Source organism: Zalophus californianus, chromosome 12 (genome assembly GCF_009762305.2).
Source record: "Zalophus californianus isolate mZalCal1 chromosome 12, mZalCal1.pri.v2, whole genome shotgun sequence".
Classification (NCBI taxonomy): domain Eukaryota; kingdom Metazoa; phylum Chordata; class Mammalia; order Carnivora; family Otariidae; genus Zalophus; species Zalophus californianus.
In genome coordinates, this window is record NC_045606.1 from 91,214,631 (window position 1) to 91,238,696 (window position 24,066).

Below are 24,066 nucleotides of genomic sequence, written 5' to 3' on the forward strand. Positions count from 1 at the left end.
TAATGGGCGGAGCCACCCAGGCGCCCCTGTTCTACATTGCTTTAAATGGCAAAATCAGTATATTTTACAGGAAAAACAAAACAAAACAAAACACCTTCCAAACTCCAGTTTGGAATGGGCTCCTGGCCGCAGGGGTGAGGTAGGTGTGGAGGAAAGGGGCATCAGTGATGTGTGACTCACTCAAACTCCCCTCAGAGAAGAAAGCCTCAAACCAGCCACTGAAATAGTGGTCATGGTCTCCAGTTGCAACACTGATCTTTCTAATGCCCAGCCCCTGAAGATGGTCAAGGCCCGGATGGGTTCCCAGTGTCCGGGGATGTTGCCAAGGGATGGAAGAAATGAATGTACAAATTATCTGCAGCAGAGAAAGTTCCCATTCCTGCCCTGTTAGGTTATTACAGGGTCTTCAACAACAGGATGTCTTTGGTGGGTGGGTAGGGTGAGGAGCCACAGAGGTGTTGATAGGAGATTATCAGGATTTGGGCATTCACATCCGTGCATTATAAATGAGCTTACATTCCAAATCATTAAGAAGACACTCAAATATTAACTCAAAGTTAATACACAGGGGAGTATTCTCTTAGTATTTTCTAGACTTTCACCCAAAAGTTTCGTAAAGAAAAAGTTTTCATAAAAAAAGAGGACAGGGGCTCCTGGGTGGCTCAGTCAGTTAAGTGTCCAACTCTTTGTTTTGGCTCAGCTCGAAGTCGTGGGATTGAGCCCCACATGGGGCTCTGTGCTCAGCATGGAGTCTGCCTCAGATTCTCCCACTCACTGCCTCTCTCTCTCTCTCTCTCAAATAAATAAATAAATAAAAAGAGAAACAAAGAAGAGGACAAAATGTTTCACAGAGATGGGTATAAGGAACATCGCAGATAGAGCTTGTAAACTCAGCTCTGGAATGGAGTGTTGGAAAAGCTGAAACGGCATCTTCTGTTGTCTCCCTAGACCATTCTAAATCCCTTCTAACACAGGGAGAGGATGGACGGATGGATGGTGGATGGATAATCAGTCAGACCAACTCAAGAAAAGAAGGAAGAACATGGGGAAGAATGTTTCCCACTTCTCACAATCAGTTCCTTAAACACTACAATGGGAAAGTAACCCATGACCTAGTTTCAAAGAATCTGTAAGAACTGCCATATTGGGGGTCTACTCTGAAACTCAAATGGCTCACATGGCATTCAGGCTTCATTAAAACAGATTGTAAAGCACTGACGGGCTTTTCTTTCTATTGCATTTTGCTATACTAAATTTTTTAGCTGGAAATAATTGAGCCATGGTACAGCTTTTTTAAAACTGAACATGCTTGTGTCTGTGTATAATGCAATTTGTTTTGCAATATCATCAGTAAGAAGAGTAAACTTTTCATATTCCCTGTGCCTTCAGCCAAGTTTGAATGGTCAAACCCCAATCCCCACCTCCCCCACCCCCACTCCAAAGCAGAAGAAGTAAATTCAGATCCACGTTGCCCATGAGAGTTTCTTACCTGTGTATATTCCTTGGAAAGCTTTCCAGTTTCAGGCTCTTCTCTTCACATAGCAGTTAGACCACTGGTGGCCCCTGGAGGGACTTCTGGACTAGCCTGCTCAAGAAGCCCGGCCCCCAGGTCATCTCCTCCCCTTTTGGCTCAATCCTGCGAACCGAACCGAATTCCTTAAAGAGCAACCTTGCGTCTTGTGCATGTGAGTGACATCCAGGTCACACCCCCTTTCCTGTAGCCCTTCACCCGATCCCTTTTTAAAGGGGAAATTACATTTCTCATTGAGACTGAAGGAGGCTGTCAAACCTTGGAGAAAACGAACAGTTCTCAGGAAGGCCATGGAGACTTCGGGAAGATCAGTGGTCTAGGCAAGGGGAAGAAGGAAGCTTTGCCCTTTCAAACCTTTTCTTGCAGCCATCACTGCTTAGAATTAAAGGGCAGAAGGCTGGTGATCTATCTAAGCATAGCATATTTTTAGATAGTTGTTGAGAAGGGCAGGATGAGCTGAGAACCTTGAAACTGCCCAGTGACCTTGGCTTCTATGGACTTAGAGCTAACATTTACATGCTGCTTTTGTCTGTTCTTCCCTTCAGGCAACATCACTGGCTGGGTACCTGGTCCATGCCCGGTGCTTGACACCCGCCTTCCACAACCCAGAGAGGTGGAGATCACTATCCCCACTTCCCACCTGAGGACACACATGATAAAGTGTCACAATTGGAACTCAAATATATCAACTCTCATTCTTAGGCTCAACTTGCTTTAATCACTGAATATTTGTGGAGCAGCCCATTGTGCCTTAAGTTGTGCTAGATGAGTCATGACGTTGACATAGAAGTGACATGGAAGCTTCCTTGGGTATAAGCAATGACACTGCCATGAGCACCAGTCAACCCCGCTACATGGAGGGGCAGGAGGGAGCCGAAAAAAATAGAGATTGGTCCAAAAGGTAAGTTTGGATTTGGTCAGATCTTCTGGAATCTTAAGAACTAGATATTACATAGAAAGCGCCCTCTGGGATGCCTGGCTGGCTCAGTCACAAGAGCATGTGACTCTGGACCTTGGGTTGTGGGTTTGATCCCCACACTGAGGGCAGAGTTTACTTTAAAAAAAAATTAAATTAATCAGTTAACACTCAGGCTAAATATATATATTACTCTACACCTGGCTCTTAGCAGTTCGTCAATCCAGGAGCCTTAGAAATGACTTCAGGGCCAACAGACCCAGAGAGTAAGACCGTCTGGTGGTCTCCTTTCTGGCAAGCTGTTTTTCAGAACTTTCTCAAGCCTTCAAAGCTCTTTCTCCAGTTCCTGCGGCATAATGTATATCCAGCAGCTGCTGCTGATGTCATGTTGTCACATTTCATTCCGCAGGATTTAACAATGCAGAGCCACACCGTTCCACCCTCCTGTTCATAAAGAGAACATTACCCTTTCTTTCCCACCTGCAGTGAAGATTCATGAGAAAGTTCCTAATCTTATAAAGCTTAGCCCCAGGCAAAGACAAAGGTGTCTGAGGAACCAGGAAATGAAAGAATAAACTAATCATAATCCTCTGGAATTAGTTTGTGTACCTCTATTGCTTAGCTTTGGCCTGTAATTATCAATACTAAACTTTATGGAATAATTTTGCACAAAGACATCTTCAAGAACAAGGGAATAGCCCAGCAGTTTATTTTCTTAAATATCATACTTACAAAATTACAAGAAAACATCAGTGTAGCCCTCCCCATTTTAGTATTTTAGACCCAACCATGAGGTCTATAACATGGTGAAGTCATACCAAATCCCAAGGCTTATAAGTAAAATATACAAGGCTTCCCGCCTCCAGCGAGCCAAGAACAATCATCCCATTGACCAGCTCGCCCAGGCTGATGCTGAAGACGAGCCAAACTTCTCCTGCTGGCACAGAGACTGAAGCCAGAGGCGACGGCAGGCTGCGGGGCCTGTAGCTAGTCCTCGGCTGGCCCATCCAGGATGCATTTGAAGGAGAAAGGAGAAAACTTGTAACCAGCCCCAACGTAGAACTTGTTCTGGAACTCTACCCTGGGGAGGGTTGGGGGGGGGGGGCAAGAAAAAGTGAGATTAAACACATAAACTAGAGGCTGGCGGCCAAAGGGAAGAAGCAGAACATTTATAAAATCAAGCTGGGGAGTAGGAAGGCACTCAGGCTGGTGGCCTCCACAGGGATCCTCTGATCATGAAAACCCTTCTCTTGCCTTCTGCTTACACCTTTCCCTGCCTCTCCCACCCTACTTCCTCCAGGCGTCTGCTACCCGCTCTGAGAGCACAGCAGAGCCACCCTCCGCACAGCTCCCATAAGCCAAGAAGCTCTCGCCGGGCAGCCTTGTCTCACAAGCCAGGGACAAGAAAATGTCTCCCCGGGGTGAGACGTGGTTTGTCTTCTCCATCCTGATCTTAATTAACCACGGGGCTTACACTATTGCAGAATACCCAGAACCTTAACTTAACGTTCTGATGACTTCCATCACGGATACATGTATGATCCTTTATGCTTGAGGATATTCATTTCCTCAATGACAGGGGGAGAGGCGATGTTACAACCAGAGTGGGGGGATGCTGTGATTCTGTCTGCTCAATACATGGAGTGTCAACACTTCTCTTTACGAACGGTGGGCACAGGGGGAGGTAGAAAGCATCAGTGAAAGCTGAAGACAGTCTGTGGGGTGTGAGGGTGCACACACACTCTCAAGATTCTGGGCTAAGAGATGACTCAGAGGAAAAACAGAAGCTTCAACAAATGTTTTCATATTCGTAAACCTAGTGATGGCTGATAGTCTGCGGACACATCTGTGAATGTCAAGGGCTCCTGTGAGTGCCTTCTTCCTTCCAGGTACCCTCCTTCTGTTTCCACTTTGTACAGGGCAGGAGCCTCTACCATCGGTATAATTCCTGCACTCAGCAACAAGAGCCAAATGTCCCAGATTCGCTCAGCGTGCCTCCGTGAGCCTCTCTCTGATCTGTCATCTTACCAGTAGTTGGAGGTGTCCCTTATCTTGAAGCCAGTTGTAATATAACAAGTGAACATTTAAAAGAGAACGAGTAAATGGGAACTAACATTTAGTATAGGGCGGCCATTATATACATATACACACACACACTCACACACATACACACCCATGCACACGCACACACACGTACGCACACACGCACACGTACACATGTGCGTACACACGCGCATGCACTCACACAAGCATGCGCACACACATGGGTGTACACAGCATACACACATGCACGCACACATACACACGTGTGCGCGCACACAGGCACACACACAAATACACATACATCACCATGTAATGTTACACCAACAGAACCAGGTCAGGGTCTGAAGCCAGCTGGCGGGTCCCGCAGCTCATCCGCTCTCTAGGGCCCGCGGAGCCTCTGCGGGGCAGCCTTGCTCACCAGTGCAGTCGCAGGGCGTGCAGGAACGCAGACAGACCCTCCATGATCAGAAGGATGGCTACTGTCAGCACAGCAAATACGGTAAAAATGATGAAGACCCCAATGAGTCCTCCCCAGCCTCGCAGACGAAGGCCGATGTTCATCACCATGGTCCAGAGCACCTCCGACAGTTCTGTAAGAACAGGAGAAACATTCTCAACCACAGGGTTTATCTTCCCATACTCTATTCCTGGGTCTGCACACCCTAGGATCCCAAATCTCAGCTCTCGGGTGGAGAACAGGCATGTGTGCCCTAGGGCACCCGTAGGAGATTGTCGGGGGCAGCTCTGCTCATCATGGAGGGGTTTCTGTCACGATGACAAACATATGGTAGCCTGTTATTCACCAATGAAAGTGAGCGAACTACAGCTACCAGCAGCAACGTGAGTAAATGCCAATAACATCATGGTACGCCACAGAAGCGAAACACAAAAGAATACATATGATTTGATATGGGCTGAATGTTTGTGCCTTCCCCCCCCCCATCAAAGTCATTTGTTGAAGCCCTACCCACCAAAGTGATGGTATTCGGAGAAGGGGTCTTTGGAAGGTGATTAGGGTTTGATGAGGTCATGAGGGTGGGGCCCTCATGATGGGTTAGTGCCCTTGTAAGAAGAGACATCAGAGAGCTATCTTTACATTGTTGGGTTGAGACTTGAGGTCACCCTACCTAAAGGTCACAGTGGCACGGCCCAGAGAGTTCAAGCCCTGTCACTTGCACGTGGCCACCAGGACATGATGGGAAGAGACACACGTGGGAGCACAAGGAGGAGCACCTGTGTCTGTACTGTGACCCCCGCCCCCGAGCTCTGGCTTTCAGCTGGAGTAACACAGGGTCCTTCATGGCGGGAACAGCTTCACCTCCATCTACTTATACCCCTACCCACTCCTCTGCGCTCTGAGTCAGCATGGACTCTTTGCCTCTACATTTACTAAATTATTGAAATAAAAACTGAAAGCAATTAGAACTGCACCATGCTGTGAAACTCATGTGGCTTCTCTTCCCCGTGGCCCTTAGATACAGCAAAATCACAGTTTCCCCAAGAGCTGCTTTCCCCTGCTCCGGGTCCCAATGGGTAGGGGGCTAACAGTCATACCATCTATTTCCACAGGGCTTTTCAGTGAAGACTTCTCATTCACAGTAGCTCATGGGAGCCTCCCCCCACACCGGTGGGAAGGCAGGTGCTTAATTTCTAATGTTTCACTTTCACCTCCTCCTTGTACCCCCACCTTGGTGATTTTTTTAAAAACATTTTATTTATTTATTTGACAGAGAGAGAGAGAGCACAGGCAGGGGGAATGGGAGAGGGAGAAGCAGGCTTCCTGCCGAGCAGGGAGCCCAATGCGGGGCTTGATCCCAGGACCCTGGGACCATGACCTGAGCCGAAGGCAGGCACTTAACTGACTGAGCCACCCAGGTGCCCCCATCTTGATTTTTGAAACATGTGTCCAAATACAGGCTCCCTCAACTCAGGTCTTAACATGGCACCAATGAACACAATATGCTAGAGTAGTAAATTTCCACTGTTTTAAGCTGCTGAGATCTGGGGGTGGTTCTTACTGCAGCACATTCTAGCCCAGCCTGACTAATACAGCAGGCTAACTATGAGAACAGCACAGGAAAGTCAAGGCACACACAGGTTAAGCTGCTGCCTGAATTACTGAGCTCAAAGTGGTAGAACAGAAACTAGAACAGAATCAGTATTTGTTGTCATTCTACCAAACTACCTCTTCAAGCAAGTTTGTTGGCATGAAGCAGAAGGTATCCATGGGAACTATATGTCTCAGGAAGTTCCAGAAAAGACCCAATGGGTGGACCATGCCAGGCAGCTGTGAACCATATGGGTTTTTTGGAGTCAAATTCCATCCTCAATGAGCATGGGCTGGCCAGAGGAGGCCCTCCTGTTCTATCTAGTTGTGACCTGAGCCCTCCAAACCACACGAGATCAGAGCTAAAGGCAGACATCAACACCACTGACCACACAAACTCAGAGATCCACTTCGGGTCCCAGGATAACCACTTCACATGAGTGCATGTCAATGCACAAGTAAACATACATGGATGCTTGTGGGTGTCTGTGTGCAGATACTTACAGGCTGGATGTATGCATCCAAGCACCTGTGTGCATGCAGAAGCGTGTATGCGTGTATGTGTGGGAGTCGATGCAAGGAAATGAACACAGCCTGAGCAGTGAAGACTAATGGTGAGCACTTGCATTTCTGCTACAAATCAATAAGCAGGCTCACTTTCATTGCTTTGGTTTCTATCCATCAAGCACACACTTTGGCCTGGTTTCTCAGTTCCACACATTGTGCTCAGCATGGGAACACAGGGATAGAAGACAGGGGCCTTGTTTCCAGGCTAATCACAACAGAACTGTAATCAGTGCTAGGATGGGGCACTCCCAGAACTCAGGGAAAGGGCACCTGCCAGGCCGGGGACCAGGGGAGGTGCCATCTGAGTAAGTTCTGAAGGAGGAATTAGCTACCAGTGAGGAGAAAGTTAAAGAAGAGAGGAATAGGGGTGCCTGGGTGGCTCAGTGGGTTAAGCATCTGACTCTTGATCTTAACTCAGGTCTTGATCTCAGGGTCATGAGTTCAAGTCCCACACTGGGCTCCACGCTGGGCATGTAGCCTACTTAAAAGAGAGAGAGAGAGGAATATTTCAAGCAATTGGGCTGCAGGGCAAACACACCGAAGGGCCCAGAGAGCGTGGCAGCTTCAGGAGCCTCGGTGCAGGTCCTTGTGGCCACTGCCTCCTTAGAAGAGGAAGGCAGGACAGTCAAAGCCCAAGAACCTGGAGACATGAAGCCTGCAGCAGGTGTCAGAGCGATGAGCCCAACAGCCAAGAAACGCAGGCGGCCTCTAGAAACAAGAAATGGTGGCAAGGAAATGGATTCTCCCCGAGAAACCTCTAGAAGACACCCAGCCCTGCCGACACCTTGGTTCTAGGACTCCTGAACTGTAAGATAGTAAATGTGTATTGTTGTAAGCTGCTAAGTTTGTGATAATTCATTACAGCAGCAATAGGGGGCAGATACAGAGGGCAACCGCTCTAATAATATGAAGTCAGGCCTACGGGAAAAAAGTCACATCTTCCTAAGAAAGAAGAACCCGAAATAACCCAAGAAGGCACTTCTCCCAACAAGTACTTCGATTCTGTTTCCCAGGGGAGCTCTGATTGTGACCCTGAGGGCGACTCACTCACGTGCATGAGCCAGGCTGAGGGCCCAGAGCCGGAGGTAAGAGGCTGTGTTTGAAATGCAGCCCAGGCAATACTCGATCGTGTGGATGGCTTGATGCACGAAGATGTCTCCGAAACTGAACTGAAAGAGAGAGCTCTTTATTCTAATTTCATTAAGAATTTCCTCCATGCAAGGTATCACAAATGAGACACAGATGAATAAAACATGAGCTCCACCATAAGTCGCTTCCAGTTGAACTAGGGGAAAACAAATATTAACATACTCGTAGGAAGAAAACTAGCAGCACAAAGTAGGAGATATAGTATGTGTGCAGTAACATTTCCCAGAAATAGCTGAAAAAAGTTCAGAGAAGAGAGAACAGTTGGTAAGGCATCACAGGAGGTAGATGGGTGCTGAAGGAGGGGGAAGCATCCAGAAGTAAAAGATAAGCAAGACCATTCGTTCTGAAGGAAATGACTCCTGCTAAGGAAAAGGCTGGGAACATTCTGAAGGCGAGTTCTGGGGGAAAACAGTTTGGCTGGAAGTGGGAGCTTGTCTGGTGAGGAGTAGAAAGGAGAAACCAGGTGTTGAAGTTTCAGGAAAGGACAGAGCTGAGAAAATAACCTGGAGTCAACGAGGAACCATAAAAAGCGTCTGAGTAGAAAGTGGCCGGGGGGGGTGGTGGGGGCACGACATAAAGAAGCATTGGGGGGAAGATTAATCTGGTGACAAAGTGGACCAGCAAGGGCAAAGCCGATAAGCAAAAGAGCCTGTTGGTTGATTAGCTCAGGGCGGGGGGAGGACGAAGGAGCACGCAGACAGCTGTAGCCATTGTTGGCCTCACGCACTCTGATGCTGTGGGGACAACCATCCGACTGGCACCAGCCCAGCCCTCGAATGGCGCACGGCCTGGTGGGGACAATGTGCACGGAAGGTGCAATAATCAAGAATCAGCAGTACGGTGGGGACGCAGAAGGGCCTCTCACCCAGGAGGGGCCGGGATCGTACAGGGCTCTGAGGCACCTGAGTCTGAGCAGCTAAAAGAATGGCATTGATAGAAATGGAAAATCGGAGAAGGAGATCAGTTGATGTGTTCAGATGTGTTGCATTTCGGGTGACAGCCAGCCACACAGGTAGCATCTCTCAGCACACAGTAGAAGAGGCAGAATAGGCTCAGAAGAAAAGTCTGGGCTGGGAATGCGACACCTAGGACCTCCCCTGTGGGAGGAGCAATAGCGCGAGGTAAGTGGACTGGGAAGATAGCCAAGGGGAAGAGCTCCCAGGCTCGGAACGCATCTTCATTCGGAGGTGAGAAAGAACAAAACGGATGATGCAAAGAAAAGGTCAAAAGGCCAGGAGGAGTCACAGGGCTATGGTCAAGGTTGCAGAGAAACCCAGGAAGGAATGGGGACTGTGGTCAACCACGGCAGGAGCTATGGAGAGAAGACAGAAACCAATGTCTCTGATTCAGCAAAGAAAACAGCTGGGAGGAAGTGAAGGGCAGGGATGGGCAGAGAGGGAGAGAGCGGAGAGACAGAGTCAAGGTGAAGGAGGGATGTGGAGTGAAGCATTAACCCCACCCAAGGAGAGGGCTGGCTTTGTCCCGGCTCCTGGGAGGCAAGCTCTAAACTCCTCACATCTCCCGCGTGAAAGAACTGTCTTTGTTTTTCATGGTAGCCCCCGGGACCACATCTGATCCTTTCCGTGGTTGGAAGGCTGAGACCAGGAGCCAAGTGTTTGCAGTCCAATCTGCAGGGAGCGGATGGGGCTGGAGACAGAGTACAACCACTGGGCTGCCAGTCTACGGAATGAAACGCCAATCAAACTTTGGACACTGGAGCGCAGGTGAGCTTCCTGGGCTGACAAGGCTGTGTGCATGGTGCCACAGGCTGGGAGATGAATGCCTCCCTAAGGACACAGAATTCTGGAATTTGGGGCGCCTGGGTGGCTCAGTTGGTCGAGCATCTGCCTTTGGCTCAGGTCATGATCCTGGGGTCGTGGGATAGAGTCCCACATCGAGCTCTCTGCTCAGCCGGGAGCCTGCTTCTCCCTCTCCCTCTGCCACTCCCCCCTGCTTGTGCACTCTCTCTCTCTCTCTCTCTCATTCTCTCTCTCAAAAAAAAAAAAAAAAAAAAAGACTTCTGGAATTTGGAACCCTCCCAGAGTTGGATTCTGCCTATGTGCCTTTTCCTCTGGTGGCTTCTGATTTCTATACTTGTGCTACAATAAAACCCCAATTGTAAGGATCGCACTTTACTGAGTTCTCTAAGTCATTCTACAGATTATTGGCCGTGACGGAATGTGAGGGACCCTGAACTTGTAACTGACTGATCTGAAGAGAGGGTGGTCCCGGGGATCCCCAAACCTGTGGCTAGTGTCGGAAGTCAGAAGTCTCGGGCGGACTTGGCAGTCTGGAGAGCTGTGCCCTTAACCCCGAGTTTGGCCAACACCCGGTGTGGAGAGAGGTCAGAGAGGACTTTGAGGGGACAATGTAATCAAGCCTGTGTTTGCTTTGCCACGGGAGACCACACATGACTGCACTCGGGGGACGGGACCTATGAATGGCGCCTCAAGTCACCCTGACAAAGGCAGCCCGTTCACCCTGACTGAGCAAATCCTGAGGGCAGGGGAACAGAGGAGAGAGACTGTCCCGGACAGGCTGCGATGGGATGCGTCCGACGATGTGTGGGCTGGGTTCTAAAACATCCCAGCAGGTCTGACAGACTCAGTAATATTAATAGCCACTAATATGGGCTACTCTCCGTACCTGGAATCTTGTCGGAAACATTTGATCCAGATTTTTCTTTAATTCTAATTGGCCATCCATTAGTTTAAATGGTATTTTTTTTTTTTTTAGTCATTAACACCACAAAGGGAGCTTCTTCTAGCCTCCCCTCAGGCTTCACAAGAACCCTGTCCTCACTCCAGGATTAGAACAGAACTCCAGTTAAAACCCCCAGCCAGTTGAGGCTTATGGGGTGTTTTAGTGATGGGATAAAAACAGCCACCTGCTTCATCTGGGAAAATGTGGCACATTCCTGAGGGAGAGTGACTGCCCTTGGACAGCAATGGGCAGGGAGGGAGGAGGAAAGCGAACAATTACTGAATTCACAGGAGAGGCAGATAATGTTACAAAGATAGGTCAGCAAGGTCCCAACAGAGCCAGGGTGGGGACAGGAGAACAAACTGGGGAAGGCTGCCAGGCAAGCTCGTGTCCGGGAGCGGGGCTGGGAGTAAACAACCCGCCTTTGACTTCAACAACAGGGCTAGATTTGGGCTGGCTCTTGGTTTGAGGGGCCCTGACTGGACAGTTCCTAATAAATGTAGCTGACTGCCAAGGGCACAGTTTGGAGTCAAGGAGGCCTCACTAACATCGAGGACCTCCGATGCCAATAGATCTCACAGAGACAGCAGCACCTGGGTTAAAATGTTAAAACACTCCTAGATTGGTTGGTGAGGAGTTGTTGTTCTTTTCTATTTTTTTTTTAAGATTTGTTTATTTATTTTAGAGAGAGACAGTGAGCAAGAGACAGGGCAGAGGGAGAGAAGATCTCTTGACCCTGAGATCATGACCTGAGCCGAAAACAAAGAGTTGGACACATAACTGACCGAGCCCCCCAGGTGCTCCAAGTAGCTGTTGTTCTTTTTTTTTTTTTTTAAAGATTTTATTTATTTATTTGACAGAGAGAGACAGCCAGAGAGAGAACACAAGCAGGGGGAGCGGGAGAGAGAGAAGCAGGCTTCCTGTGGAGCAGGGAGCCCGATGCGGGGCTCTATCCCAGGACCCTGGGACCATGACCTGAGCCGAAGGCAGACGCCTAACGACTGAGCCACCCAGGCACCCCTGTTGTTCTGACCCTATAGGCACTCCCCCTCCCTTGCGACCTCCCCAACGTCCCACGACTCTGCAGCTACAGGGTTGCCACCAGCACGGTCCTCCTGACCCTCCCAGATCCACTGCCCAAGTCCTTTCTGATGGACTGGTGGCCACGCCCTCCTGGCTGTTGAATATTTGACAATCACCCTTGATGAGATCCCACATCTAGAATCTGTACAGACTGGGGAGTCTTTGTCAACTACCGAGTCCCACATACCTCTTCTTCATGGTCATCCTGAGCCCCATGGGCACCTGCAGAAGCCCTCTGGCCAGTGCTCATGGAAGGGCTGGAGTTGTCACCTTCAGTGTTCTCTGTGGCTTCCTCTTGGATCCTGGAGGCCTGCAGCTGTCAGCAAGCAAGGAAGTGAAGCACTAAATTCACCCTTTGAATTAGAATTACAATTTATTCTATGTAAAATAAAGGCTGTCATCAAGTATTAAGTATGTACCAGACACTGTTCTAAACTCTCTCTACATCATCTCATTTAGGCTTCATGACAATCTTTTCATATGAGCACAATTATCACCTTGTTCTACAGAGAAGTAAACTATAGCAAAGGAAGTTTAAGAAATGTACCCAAGATCATACAGCTTGTAAGGCTAGTTAGTAGCAGAGCCAGGATTCAAACCCAGGCAATCTGATTCCAGAACATGTGCTTTTCTCCATGGTGCTCCAGAATGTGCCAAATTAATCTGTCTTTACAGTAAACCAGTGTATGTACAAGAGTACCTTTTATTGTTAAAATATATATATATACACAATATCATAAAATAGTCACAGCCTTGTGACCTGAACAGCTAGATTTCTGCAGGCAAAATTAACTAGGAGAAATTAATGACTGCTATAGTCTGAGTGTTTGTATCCCCCCTAATTCTTATATTGAAATCCTAAGCCCCAAAGAGGATAGTAGTCGAAGGTGGGGCCTTCGGGAGGTACTTCGGACATGAGGGTGGAGCCCTCATAAATGGGTTAGTGACCCTATAAAGGATTCCCCATGCAACTCTCTTGCCCCTTCCACCATGTAAGGACACAGTGAGAAAGTGCCAGCTAAGAACCAGGAAGGGGGGGCCTCAGAATGATGAACATACTGGAGGCTTTGAACTTGGACTTCACAGCCTCCAGAACTGAACAATCAATTTGTTGTTTATAAGCCACCCAGTCTGTGGTATTTTGTTATAGCAGTCCAAACGGAGAAACACAATCACTTTTTGTCAACACTAATATACTCTTTTAAAATAAAAACATCACTTTATAAAAACAGCTAAGAAAAAAATTCAAGGACAAAAAAATCTAGGTGTAGTCAGCACATAATTTGGCCTGGTTTTATCCCTGAGTTTGTTTGTTTATTGATTTGTTTTAGAGTAGGGGAAGAGGGCTGGAGCAAAGGGAGGAATAAGGCTCCACTCCCAGAACAGCGCCCAAACATGGGGCTCAATCTCATGACCCTGAGATCCTGACCTGAGCCAAAATCTAGACTCAAGACATTTAATCAACTGAGCAAACCAGAGGCCCCTCCCTGAGTTTGAATAGACTATTTCTTTCAAGTTACTCTGAAACTTAATGTCCCATGCCCAAAGTATTTCCTAGAATGATTTTATGGGTGGAGTATTGCAAATTAGGCATTAAGGTCTTTTTACCTTTCTTTCTTTAGTGGGTCTACAATCTAATATTTGCAGAGCTTTAGGCAAAGGTAAAAATGGAAGTCCACATGTCATATATTTAAATATTTAAGAGTTATCAGTCAAGCCCACAGACCCCTAAATAAGACATGTTCTAGCCTCCTATCTTGATAAATCAATCAATCAATCAATCAAGTCTCATAGGAACTTGAAAGGTCAGGTTCAAATTCAGAGTCCTACACCAGGACATGGCAGCACAGGTGAGTTGGCCCTGCACTGTGGCATGCACCTTCTCCTTCTCCTTTCTGTTCTCGTCCCATAGCACGAGGGCCATGTGTGCACACATGTGGACACTCCTGCCACAGTGTCCACGTTCCACCCACACTCCCCAAAAAGAGTTGCCCCATGTCAGGGTCTAGTGGTACCCATGCCACTGTGTGGTTGGCACTTGGTAGGGCCTGGAAATGGACTTGAGTCCATTTGGACAAGAATTCTAGGGTGCCAGGTCCCGAGAGGGGGCTCTGGGTAAGCCTTTCCCCTTGGCCCCATAGTTCCTTATCCCATGATGAAGGATATGGCTCATGTTAACATGACTTTGTCTTCCTGAAATCCTATTTTCTCTCCCCCTTAACTTAAAGAAGAAAATCCCAAACAAGACACAGAAGATAGTTTTTCCATTTCCATCCCTAATTTCCAGCCTTTTCTGGTCATTATCCTGGAGTTGGTTAAAATGAACATGAATAATTTTGCACAAGCATAATACTGGACTTTATAAATCCTAGTGTCCATCTTCTACTAACCAACGCACAGTCTTTGAGCCTGCCCAGTGAAATCAAATGTACAACAACTCAATTTTAAATTAGTTACTTACAACTTTCTGAAAACACATGTACCAAAAGACATGCACAAGGATATTTACATCAGTATTATCTGTAATCACTAAAACTAGAGACAAGCCAGGGACTTCCAGGGAAGATGGCAGGGTAGGAGGATCCTAAGCTCACCTTGTCCCTTGGATACTCCTGGATAACACCCACATCCATGTAAAGAACCCAGAAAAGGACCCAAAGACTGGCAGAACACTCTCCACAGCTAAAGGTAGAGAAGAAGCCACATTAAAAAAAAAAAAAAAATGGTAGGAAGGGTGAAGATGCAGTTAGGAAACAAACTGATGCATGACACTGTCCATGGGAGGGAGGGACACACAGGCTTGGAGAAGGGAGAGGAGTAGATTCCAACCAGGCACCCCAGGTGCAGGGGGACACACACTAGGACAAAGCCCCATATCATTTGGCTTTGAAAACCAGAGGGGCTTAACTTCACAAGTTCTTACAATCAATGGGTTTTAACACCTGGAACTGTAAAAATCAGCAGGCTCCACCCTGGGAAAGTTGGAGGGGATAGGAAACTGAGTCCCCATCTTTAAAGAAAGAGCATAACAAATAGCCCTGCTGAGATACAGCATAGAAGAAGCAGTTTGAAAAAAGGGGATATAAGGGAAGGAGATTTACTTACTAATCCCAGAACTAGTACTAGCGTGGCAAGGATCTTTGAGTTCTCCAAGAACAAAAGAGCTGGCCTGGCCATTTCCTTCCCCCATCCCCTAGCCTAGATACACAGTCATCTGCAGGAACCAGTGCAGCCAGCAAACATTCTCCACCCACCTTGCTAACAGTGCCCCCAACCCTACCCTACCCCCCACCATGCTTTTCTGCGAACCACCCCCTCCATCCCACCCTTCGCAAGAGTCCATCCAAAGCAGCACCACAAGCATGGCATTGTGGAAGCAGCCCCCACAGCATTTATCACCATTCCAAAGTGACTCTTGCCCTGGGGAGAAGGGAAGATAACCACACAAACCTGTTCATGAGTGGTCCCAGCGGTAGGCTGGGGGCAGACAGCGGGACTGACTATAGGCCCTGTCCACCAACAAAAGCTTCTCAGGGACAACATAGGGAAAGTGCCCTGCAGTTCAGTGCTACTGCATCTCTGGCAAATGCCTGGTCTGTCCCAACTCGAGCCCAAACTGGCTCATTAACAAACATAGGGACAAAACCCTTGCCCACAACAGGCAAGGAGTCATTGCAAATGACTAGACTAAAGGCAAACATAGCTCAGCCACAACAGTGGGACACACACAACACACATAGGAGACCGCCCTGAAGACTGAGATTCTGGTGAACAGAGGTAAGATCTCTTCTTCATAAGGATACTACTTTCAAGAGCACAAGATGTAGCTGACTTTCCTAACACATAGAAACAGACACAGAGAATTAGACAAAATAAGGAGACAGAGGGATATGTCCCAAATGAAACAGGACAAAATCCCAGCAAGAGAGCTAAGTGAAACAGAGATAAATAGTATGCCTGATAGAGAATTTAAAGTAATGGTCATAAAGATACTCACTGGACTGGAGAAATGAGTGGAGGACCTCAGTGAGACCCTCAGCAAAGAGATAGAAAACATAAAAAAGAACCAATCAGAGATGAAGAACTCAATCACTGAAATTAAAAATACACTAGAGGGACTAAAGCTTAGATTAGAGGAAGTGGAAAAACAGATCAGTGACCCAAGGGACAGAGTAATGGAAAGCAATCAAAGCTGAACAAAAGAAAGAAAAAAGAATAATAAAAAAATGAGAACAGATTAAGGGAACTCAACAACACTATTGAGTGTAATAATATTCACACTGTAAGCATCCCAAAAGAAGAAGAAAGAAAAGGAGGCAGAAATTTTACTTGAAGAAATAATAGCTGAAAAGTTCCTGAATGTGGAGAAGGAAACAGAAGTCCAGATCCAAAAGGCACAGAGATCCCCCAACATAATCAATCCAAGGAAGCCCACACCAAAATACATAGTAATTAAAGTGGTAGTGATAAAGAGAGAATTTTAAAAGAAGCAAGAGAAAAGAAAACAGTTGCATACGAGGGAAGTCCCATAAGGCTATCAGGGGCTCTTTCAGCAGAAACTTCACAGGCCAGAAGAGAGAGGCAAGACATATTCAAAGTTCTGAAAGAAAGAAACTTGCAACCAAAAATACTCTCTCCAGCAAGGCTATCATTCAGAATAGAAAGAGAGATAAAGAGCTTCCCAGACAAACAAAAGCTAAAGGAATTCACTGTCACCAAACCAGCCCTACAAAAAATGTTAAAGGGGACTTTTCAGGTGGATATGAAAGATCATAAGCAGGAGTAAGAAAAGTAAGAAGCACAAAAGCAGTAAAATTAAAAGTACATCTATAAAAATGAATCAAGGGATTCACTAAATAAAAGGATGTAAAATATGACACCACATACCTAAAATGTGAGAAAGGGAGAAGAGTAAGAGTTTAGTGCTTTGAGTATGGGTTCAAACTTAAGTGACCATCAATTTAATATAGACTGCTATATGCATAAGATGTTATATATGAATGTAATGGGAACCACAAATCAAAAGCTGGTAATAAATATGCAAAAAATAAAGATAAAGGAATCCAATTATATCACTTAAGAAAGCCACCAAAAGGTGAAAGAAGAGAGCAAGAGAAGAAAGGAACAGAGAAAAATTACAAAAACAACCACAAAGCAAGGAACAAAATGGTGATAAGTACATACCTATCAATAATTACTTTGAATGTAAATGGACTAAATACTCCAATCAAAAGACATAGGGTGATGGGATGGATAAAAAACAAGACCCATCTCTATGCTGCCTATAAGAGACATATTTCAGACCTGAAGCCACATGCAGTTTGAAAGTAAAGAGATGGAAAATATTTATCATGCAAATGGAAGTGAAAAGAAAGCCAGGGTAGCAATACTTACATTGGATAAAATGGACTTTAAACAAAGACGATAACAATAAACAAAGAAGGACACTATATAATTATAAAGGGAACAATTCAACAAGAAGATATGACAATTGTAAATAATATACACCCAATAGAGAAGCACCCAAATACATAACGCAGCTATTAACAAACATACAGGAAGTAATCCGTAGTAATACAATAATATTAGGGGACTTTAACACCCCATTTATATCAATGGATAGATCATCCAAACAGAAAACCAACAAGGAAACGGTGGCTTTGAATGACACATTGGACCAGATGAATCTAACAGATATATTCAGACCATTACTTCCTAACATTCCAAAATACACATTCTTTTCAAGTGCACATGGAACATTCTCCAGAACAGATCACATGTGAGGCCACAAAACAAGTCTCAACAAATTCAAAAACACTGAAGTCATAGCATGCATCTTTTCCAACCGCAATGCTATAAACCTAGAAATCAACCACAATAAAAAGTCTGGAAAGAACACGAATACGTGGAGGTTAATTGACAGCCTACTCAACAATGAATGGGTCAACAAAGAAATCAAAGAGGAAATCAAAAAACATATGGAGACAAATGAAAATGAAAATACAATGGTCCAAAATCTTTGGGATGCAGCAAAAGCTGTTCTAAGAAGAAAATTTATAGCAATACAGGCCTATTTCAAGAAGCAAGAAAAATCTCAAACAACCTAATCTTACACCTTAAGGAGCTAGAAAAAGAACAACAAATAAAACCCCAAACTAGTACAAGGAAGGAAATAATACAGTTTAGAGCAGAACTAAAACAGAAACTAAAAAAACAACAGAACAGATCGATGAAACAAGGAGCTGGTTCTTTGAAAAGATCAACAAAATTGATAAGCCATTAGCTAGATTCATCGGGGGGGGAGAGAACTCACAATCAGAAATGAGAGAGGAGAAATAATAACCAATACCACTGAAATGCAAAGGATTATAAGAGAATATTACAACAAATTGGACAACCCAGAAGAAATGAATAAATTCCTAGAAACCTATAACTTCCCGAAACTGAAGCAGGAAGAAATAGAAAATTTGAACAGACTGATTACCAGCAAATGATGAAACTGAATCAGTAATCAAAAAACTCCATATAAATGGAAGTCCAGAACCAGATGGCTTCACAGAAGAATTCTACCAAATATTTAAAGACTTAATACCTATTCTTCTCAAACTATTCCAAAAAGCAGAAGAGAAAGGAAAGCTTTCAAATTCATTCTATGAGGTCAGTACTATCCTGATAAAGACACCACAAAAAAGAGAGAAAACTACAGGCCATTCTGTCTGATTCATGAACACAGATGCAAAAATCTTCAACAAAATACTAGCAAACTGAATCCAACAATACATTTAAAAAATCATTCACCACAATCAAGTGGGATTTACCCTGGAATGCAAGGGTTGTTCTATATTCACAAATCAATCACAAATATCATAGCAACAAGAGAAAGGATAAAACCCATATGATCACTTCAATGGATGCAGAAAAAAATATGACAAAGTATAACATCCATTTATGATAAAAAAAAAAAAAACCCCACAACAAGGTAGGTTTAGAGAGAACATACCTCAACATAATAAAAGCCCTATATGAAAAACCCACAGTTAACATCATCCTCTATGGTGAAAAACTGACAGCTTTTCTCCCAAGATCAGGAACGAGACAAGGATGTCCACTCTCACCACTTTTATTCAACATAATACTGCAAGTCCTAGCCACAGCAATCAGACAACAAAAAGAAATAACAGGCATCCAAATTTGTAAGGAAGAAGTAAAACTTTCCCTATTTGCAGATGATATAATACTATATATAGAAAACTTGAAAGACTCCACCAAAAAATTGGTATAACTGATCAATGAATTCAGTAAATTTGCATGATACAAAATCAACGTACAGAAATCTGTTGCATTTCTATACACTAAAAATGGAGTAGCATAAAGAGAAATTAAGAAAACAATCCCATTTACCATTGCACCAAAAAGAATTAAATACCTAGGAATAAACTTAACCAAGGAGGTGAAAGACCTGTATTTCTGAAAATTACAAAACACTGATGAAAGAAATTGAAGATGACACACACAAAAATGGAGATATTCCATGCTCATGGATTGGGAGAACAAATATTGTTAAAATGTCCATACTACCAAAAGCAATTTGCAGATTTAATGCAATCCCTATCAAAATACTAACAGCATTTTTCACAGACTAGAACAAATAATCCTAAAATCTGTATGGAACCACAAAAGACCCTAAATAGCCAAAGCAATCTTGGAAAAGAAGAACAAAACTGGAGATATCACAATCCCAGATTTCAAGATATACTACAAAGCTGTAGCGATCAAAACAGTGTGGTACTGGCACAAAGAGACACATAGATCAGTGGTACAAAACAGAGAGCCAGGAAATAAATCCACAATTATATGGTCAACTAATCTTTAACAAAGGAAGCAAGGACATGCAATGAGAAAAAAAAGTCTCTTCAGCAAATGGTGCTGGGAAAACTGGACAGCAGCATGCAAAAGGATGAAACTAGACCACTTTCTTATAACACACACAAAAATAAAACTGAGAATGGATTAAACACCTAAATGTGAGACCTGAAACCATAAAAATCCTAGAAGAAAGCACAGGCAGTAACTTCTCTGACATCATTCATAACAGCATTTTTCTAGATATGTCTCCTGAGGCAAGGGCAACAAAAGCAAAAATAAACTATTGGGACTACATCAAAATAAAAAGCTTTTGCACAGCAAAGGAAGATCCCCAAATAGCCATAGCAATCTTGAAAAAGAAGAAGAAAACTGGAGGTATCACAATTCCAGATTTCAAGTTATATTACAAACCTGTGGTAATCTAAACAGTATGGTACTGGCACAAAAATTGACACATAGATCAGACACATAGATCAGAACAGAACAGAGAGCCCAGAAATAAACCTATGATTATATGGTCAATTAATCTGTGACAAAGGAAGCAAGGATATGCAATGGGGAAAAAAAACAGTCTCTTCACCAAATGGTGTTGGGAAAACTAGACAGCTACATGCAAAAGAATGAAACTAGACCACTTTCTCACACCATACACAAAAATAAACTCAGAATGGATTACAGACCTAAATGTGGAACTGAAACCATAAAAATCCTAGAAGAGAACACAGGCAGTAAGGTCTCTGGCATCAACCATAGCAACATTTTTCTAGGTAGGTCTTCTAAGGCAAGGAAAACAAAAGCAAAAATAAATGACTGGGACTACATCAAAATAAAAAGGTTTTGCACAGCAAAGGGAACAATCAACAAAACTAAAAGACAACCTACTGAACGGGAGAAGATATTTGCAAATGATATATCCGGTAAGGGGCTAGTATCCAAAATATATAAAAACTTATACAACTCAACACCAGAAGAACAAATAATCCAATTAAAATATGGGCAGAAGACACGAATAGATATTTCTTCAAAGAAAACACACAGTTGGCTAGCAGACACATGAAAAGATGCTCAACATCACTCACCATCAGGGAAATGCAAATCAAAACCACAATAAGCTATATCCTCATACCTGTCAGAATGGCTAAAATCAAAAACCCAAGAAACAAGTGTTGGAGAGGATGTAGAGGAAAAAGAAACCTTGTGTACTATGGGTGGGAATGCAAACTGGGGCAGCCACTGTGGAAAAGAGTATTGGAAGCTCCTCAAAAAAATAGAAATAGAATTACCATATGATCCAGTAATTCCACCACTGGGTATTTACCCGAAGAATATGAAAACACTAATTTGAAAAGATATATGTACCCCTAAGCTTATTGCAGCATTACTGACAACAGTCAAATTATAGAAGCAACCTGTCCATCAACAGACGAATGAAAAAAAGAGGAGGTGATGTGTGTGTGTGTGTGTGTGTGTGTGTGTGTGTGTGTGTGTGTGTGTGTATTAGAATATTACTCGGCCATAAAAAAAGAATGAAATCTTGCCATTTTCAATGACATGGGTGATCTAGAGGATATAATGCTAAGCGAGATAAGTCCATCAGAGAAAGACAAATCCCATATGACTTAACTCATGTGGAATTTAAGAAACAAAACAAATGAACAAAGAAAAAAAAGAGACAAACCAAAAAACAGACTCTTAACTACAGAAAACAAACTGGTGGTTACCAGAGGAGAGGTGAGTGGGGGGATGGATAGAATAGGTGGAAGGGATTAAGAGTATTCTTACTGTGATGAACATCAGGTATTATATAGAATCGTTGAATCACTACATTGTATATCTGAAATTAATATAACACTATATATGTTAATTATACTGGTATTTTAAACATAAAAAAATTTTAATTAAAAACAAAATAAACGAAGATATAATAAAATTAGAAACAAGCCAAATAACTATCAATATACAAATGGATAAATAAACTGTGGTATATTCATACACAGTAATACTATATAGCAATTACACACACACACGCGCGCGTGTTCGCACACACCTCTGGAGTATGACACTGGATGAAGGAAGCCAGATCCAAAAGAGGGCGTACCGTATGATCCCCCTTACATAGCATTTAAGAATAAATGAAACTAGGGCACCTGGGTGGCCCAAATAACGGTCGTTATGGAATCATCTCTTGGATGGAGGTGGTAGAAATGTTTCTAACATGAAAAAGGACTACCAGGATCCTAATCGGCAGCCTAAAAGACCAACCGATAGCTATGCATTCCAAGGAGAGCCCAAGGAGACAGGCCTCCACGCAGTCTTGGGGAGCTCCTGCTACCCAGAGTCGTTTTAGGGGGTGTCATCCAAGATGGCAGACTAAGAAAACCTTCTCTGGCTTCCTTCCCTATTATATAAGTCATCGTGGGGAAAAGCGAGAAATCAACCACGTTGAGATCAGCAACTATTTACACTTTTTGTGGAGCAAAGAGCAAGGCAAGCTATTATTTTAGAGTGTGGGGAGTCAGGTGAGCCAGCAGCTCACTTACAGACTTAACGGACGTAAGCTCACTTGACTTAACGGACAGGCTGAGCTTCTAGAAAAGAGAGTGGTATCTATGTCGGCAAACAGCTATTTGCCACCTTCCTTTGAAACACTTGGTCACCTCTAGACAACCTTCCACCTCACCCGCCCTTTATCATCTGGGTCTCTCAGCAATTAGCCAAACAATGAACAAGTATTCTTTGTTTTGTCTTTTTTTAAATTCATCTCCCACTTGAATTGTATTTACCGAGACAGGCTTCCTAACTAGTCAAAGCTGACCAGGCACAAAAGAAGAGAAGCAGGTGATGTAGGGAAAGGGCGCCACCTAGGGACGTACCTCCAGAACTCCAGTCTCATCTCCAGGTCCCTGACTCAGCCAAGGCAATATCCCACAGATTTTAGAAAAGAACGAATTTATCTCAAAATATCTACAGCCACTTAAAACATATGTGATCTCAGCACATTCCACTTACTGTTTGCACTGATGTAGATAGAGCCGAGACTGATAATCTCAAGCAGCTCTCGTGGATTTCTAGATTCTGACGTGCCCTAGGAGGTCAATCTTCCCAAATCCTATTTGATTTAGACTGATAGTAAACTCTTCTTCATTCCCTGAATAAATGTGAGGCTCAGGAGCAGTTCACACAAAAGGAGGAAATGGGCTGAAATGGGTGTATGGCAATAGGGAAAAATCACAAATAAACGGAAGCTGGCTTATTTGTATTTCTTTACTCCTGCACTAGCACACTGGAACATAATACAGTGAAAGCTCACAACTGTAAAAATCTGATAAAAACAGCTTTCAATATTCACCAACAAACTCAAACTATAGTAAAATACTTTTATTTTCAACTAATAACACAACCATGTTCCGACTCTTATACGTCATTAGCTACCAGTAGACTTGGTGCACACACAGATGCACACACATACCCTGAGCAAAGTTAGCAAAACATAAGATTTAAATGTGCTCGTCCTATTTAATAGAGCATTGTCCTGGAAATAAGAAGGACCGCAAAGCCCAGCATTCTGGTGAAAGCCCAGATTTCTATTTTCAAAGAACCCACACTCTTACCCACAGTGAGTGAATGGAAATGAATAGGCACTTACCAGGGATTTTCGATGATTGGCTCTAAGAATAAATGGCTTAATCAGAAGCATCCACGGGACAGAAATCAAAGCCATAATAACAAAGAAACTCTGGACTTCTTGCTGTAAGATCAAAATCGTAAGATCCCATCACTTCAAGGTGATCACACGGCATAACTTATATGATAAAAATTATAAATATGGATCATTTTAGTTGTACTTTATTTTGAGAGATCTAAAGCATGTCAATGTGTCCATTCACCTTTACATCTTGGAGTATTCCCACTGCAGTCCAGTGGTGCCCAGCGTCAATCCAGAGTGGGCACTGGAAACTCACTATCTTATTCCTTACTCTTTGAGTACCCCCTTGCTATCCACCCACCCCACAGGTGAACAAGAAGTACTCACAAGGCACATAATAAGGGCAACTTTACTTATCCCTTGTCCCATGGGAATAGTTAGCCCCTCGCCCTGCATGAAAAGTGTGGCAGGCCCCATGACTTCACTGGTCACTCCACAGTAGCCAAAACCCCTTG

The 24,066-nt window shown here is 44.2% G+C and overlaps 2 protein-coding genes across 13 annotated transcripts in view; both read right to left on the reverse strand.

The window, feature by feature from the left end:
* SVOPL (SVOP like) overlaps positions 1-1,545 on the reverse strand; it is a 78,674-nt gene extending 77,129 nt beyond the window's left edge. For all 4 annotated transcript variants that reach the window (XM_027573829.1, XM_027573830.1, XM_027573828.1 and 1 more), the window contains exon 1: positions 1,490-1,545. The gene's annotated coding sequence lies outside the window, so the exon portion shown is untranslated. The remainder of the gene's footprint in view (positions 1-1,489) is intronic.
* A 1,597-nt stretch (positions 1,546-3,142) lies between these two features.
* The window catches only part of ATP6V0A4 (ATPase H+ transporting V0 subunit a4), an 83,063-nt gene continuing 62,139 nt past the window's right edge, over positions 3,143-24,066 (reverse strand). For 7 of the 9 annotated variants that reach the window (XM_027574776.1, XM_027574774.2, XM_027574775.1 and 4 more), the window contains 5 exons: positions 23,552-23,653; positions 12,227-12,355; positions 8,156-8,273; positions 4,909-5,080; positions 3,143-3,528 (listed from right to left, as the gene is read on the reverse strand). In XM_027574776.1, coding sequence (XP_027430577.1) covers positions 3,435-3,528; positions 4,909-5,080; positions 8,156-8,273; positions 12,227-12,355; positions 23,552-23,653 — 615 coding nt within the window. In that variant the 3' untranslated portion in view covers positions 3,143-3,434. Of the gene's footprint in view, positions 3,529-4,908; positions 5,081-8,155; positions 8,274-12,226; positions 12,356-23,551; positions 23,654-24,066 lie in introns of those variants that run through there. The other 2 variants (XM_027574777.1, XM_027574779.2) reach the window with 2 other exon arrangements.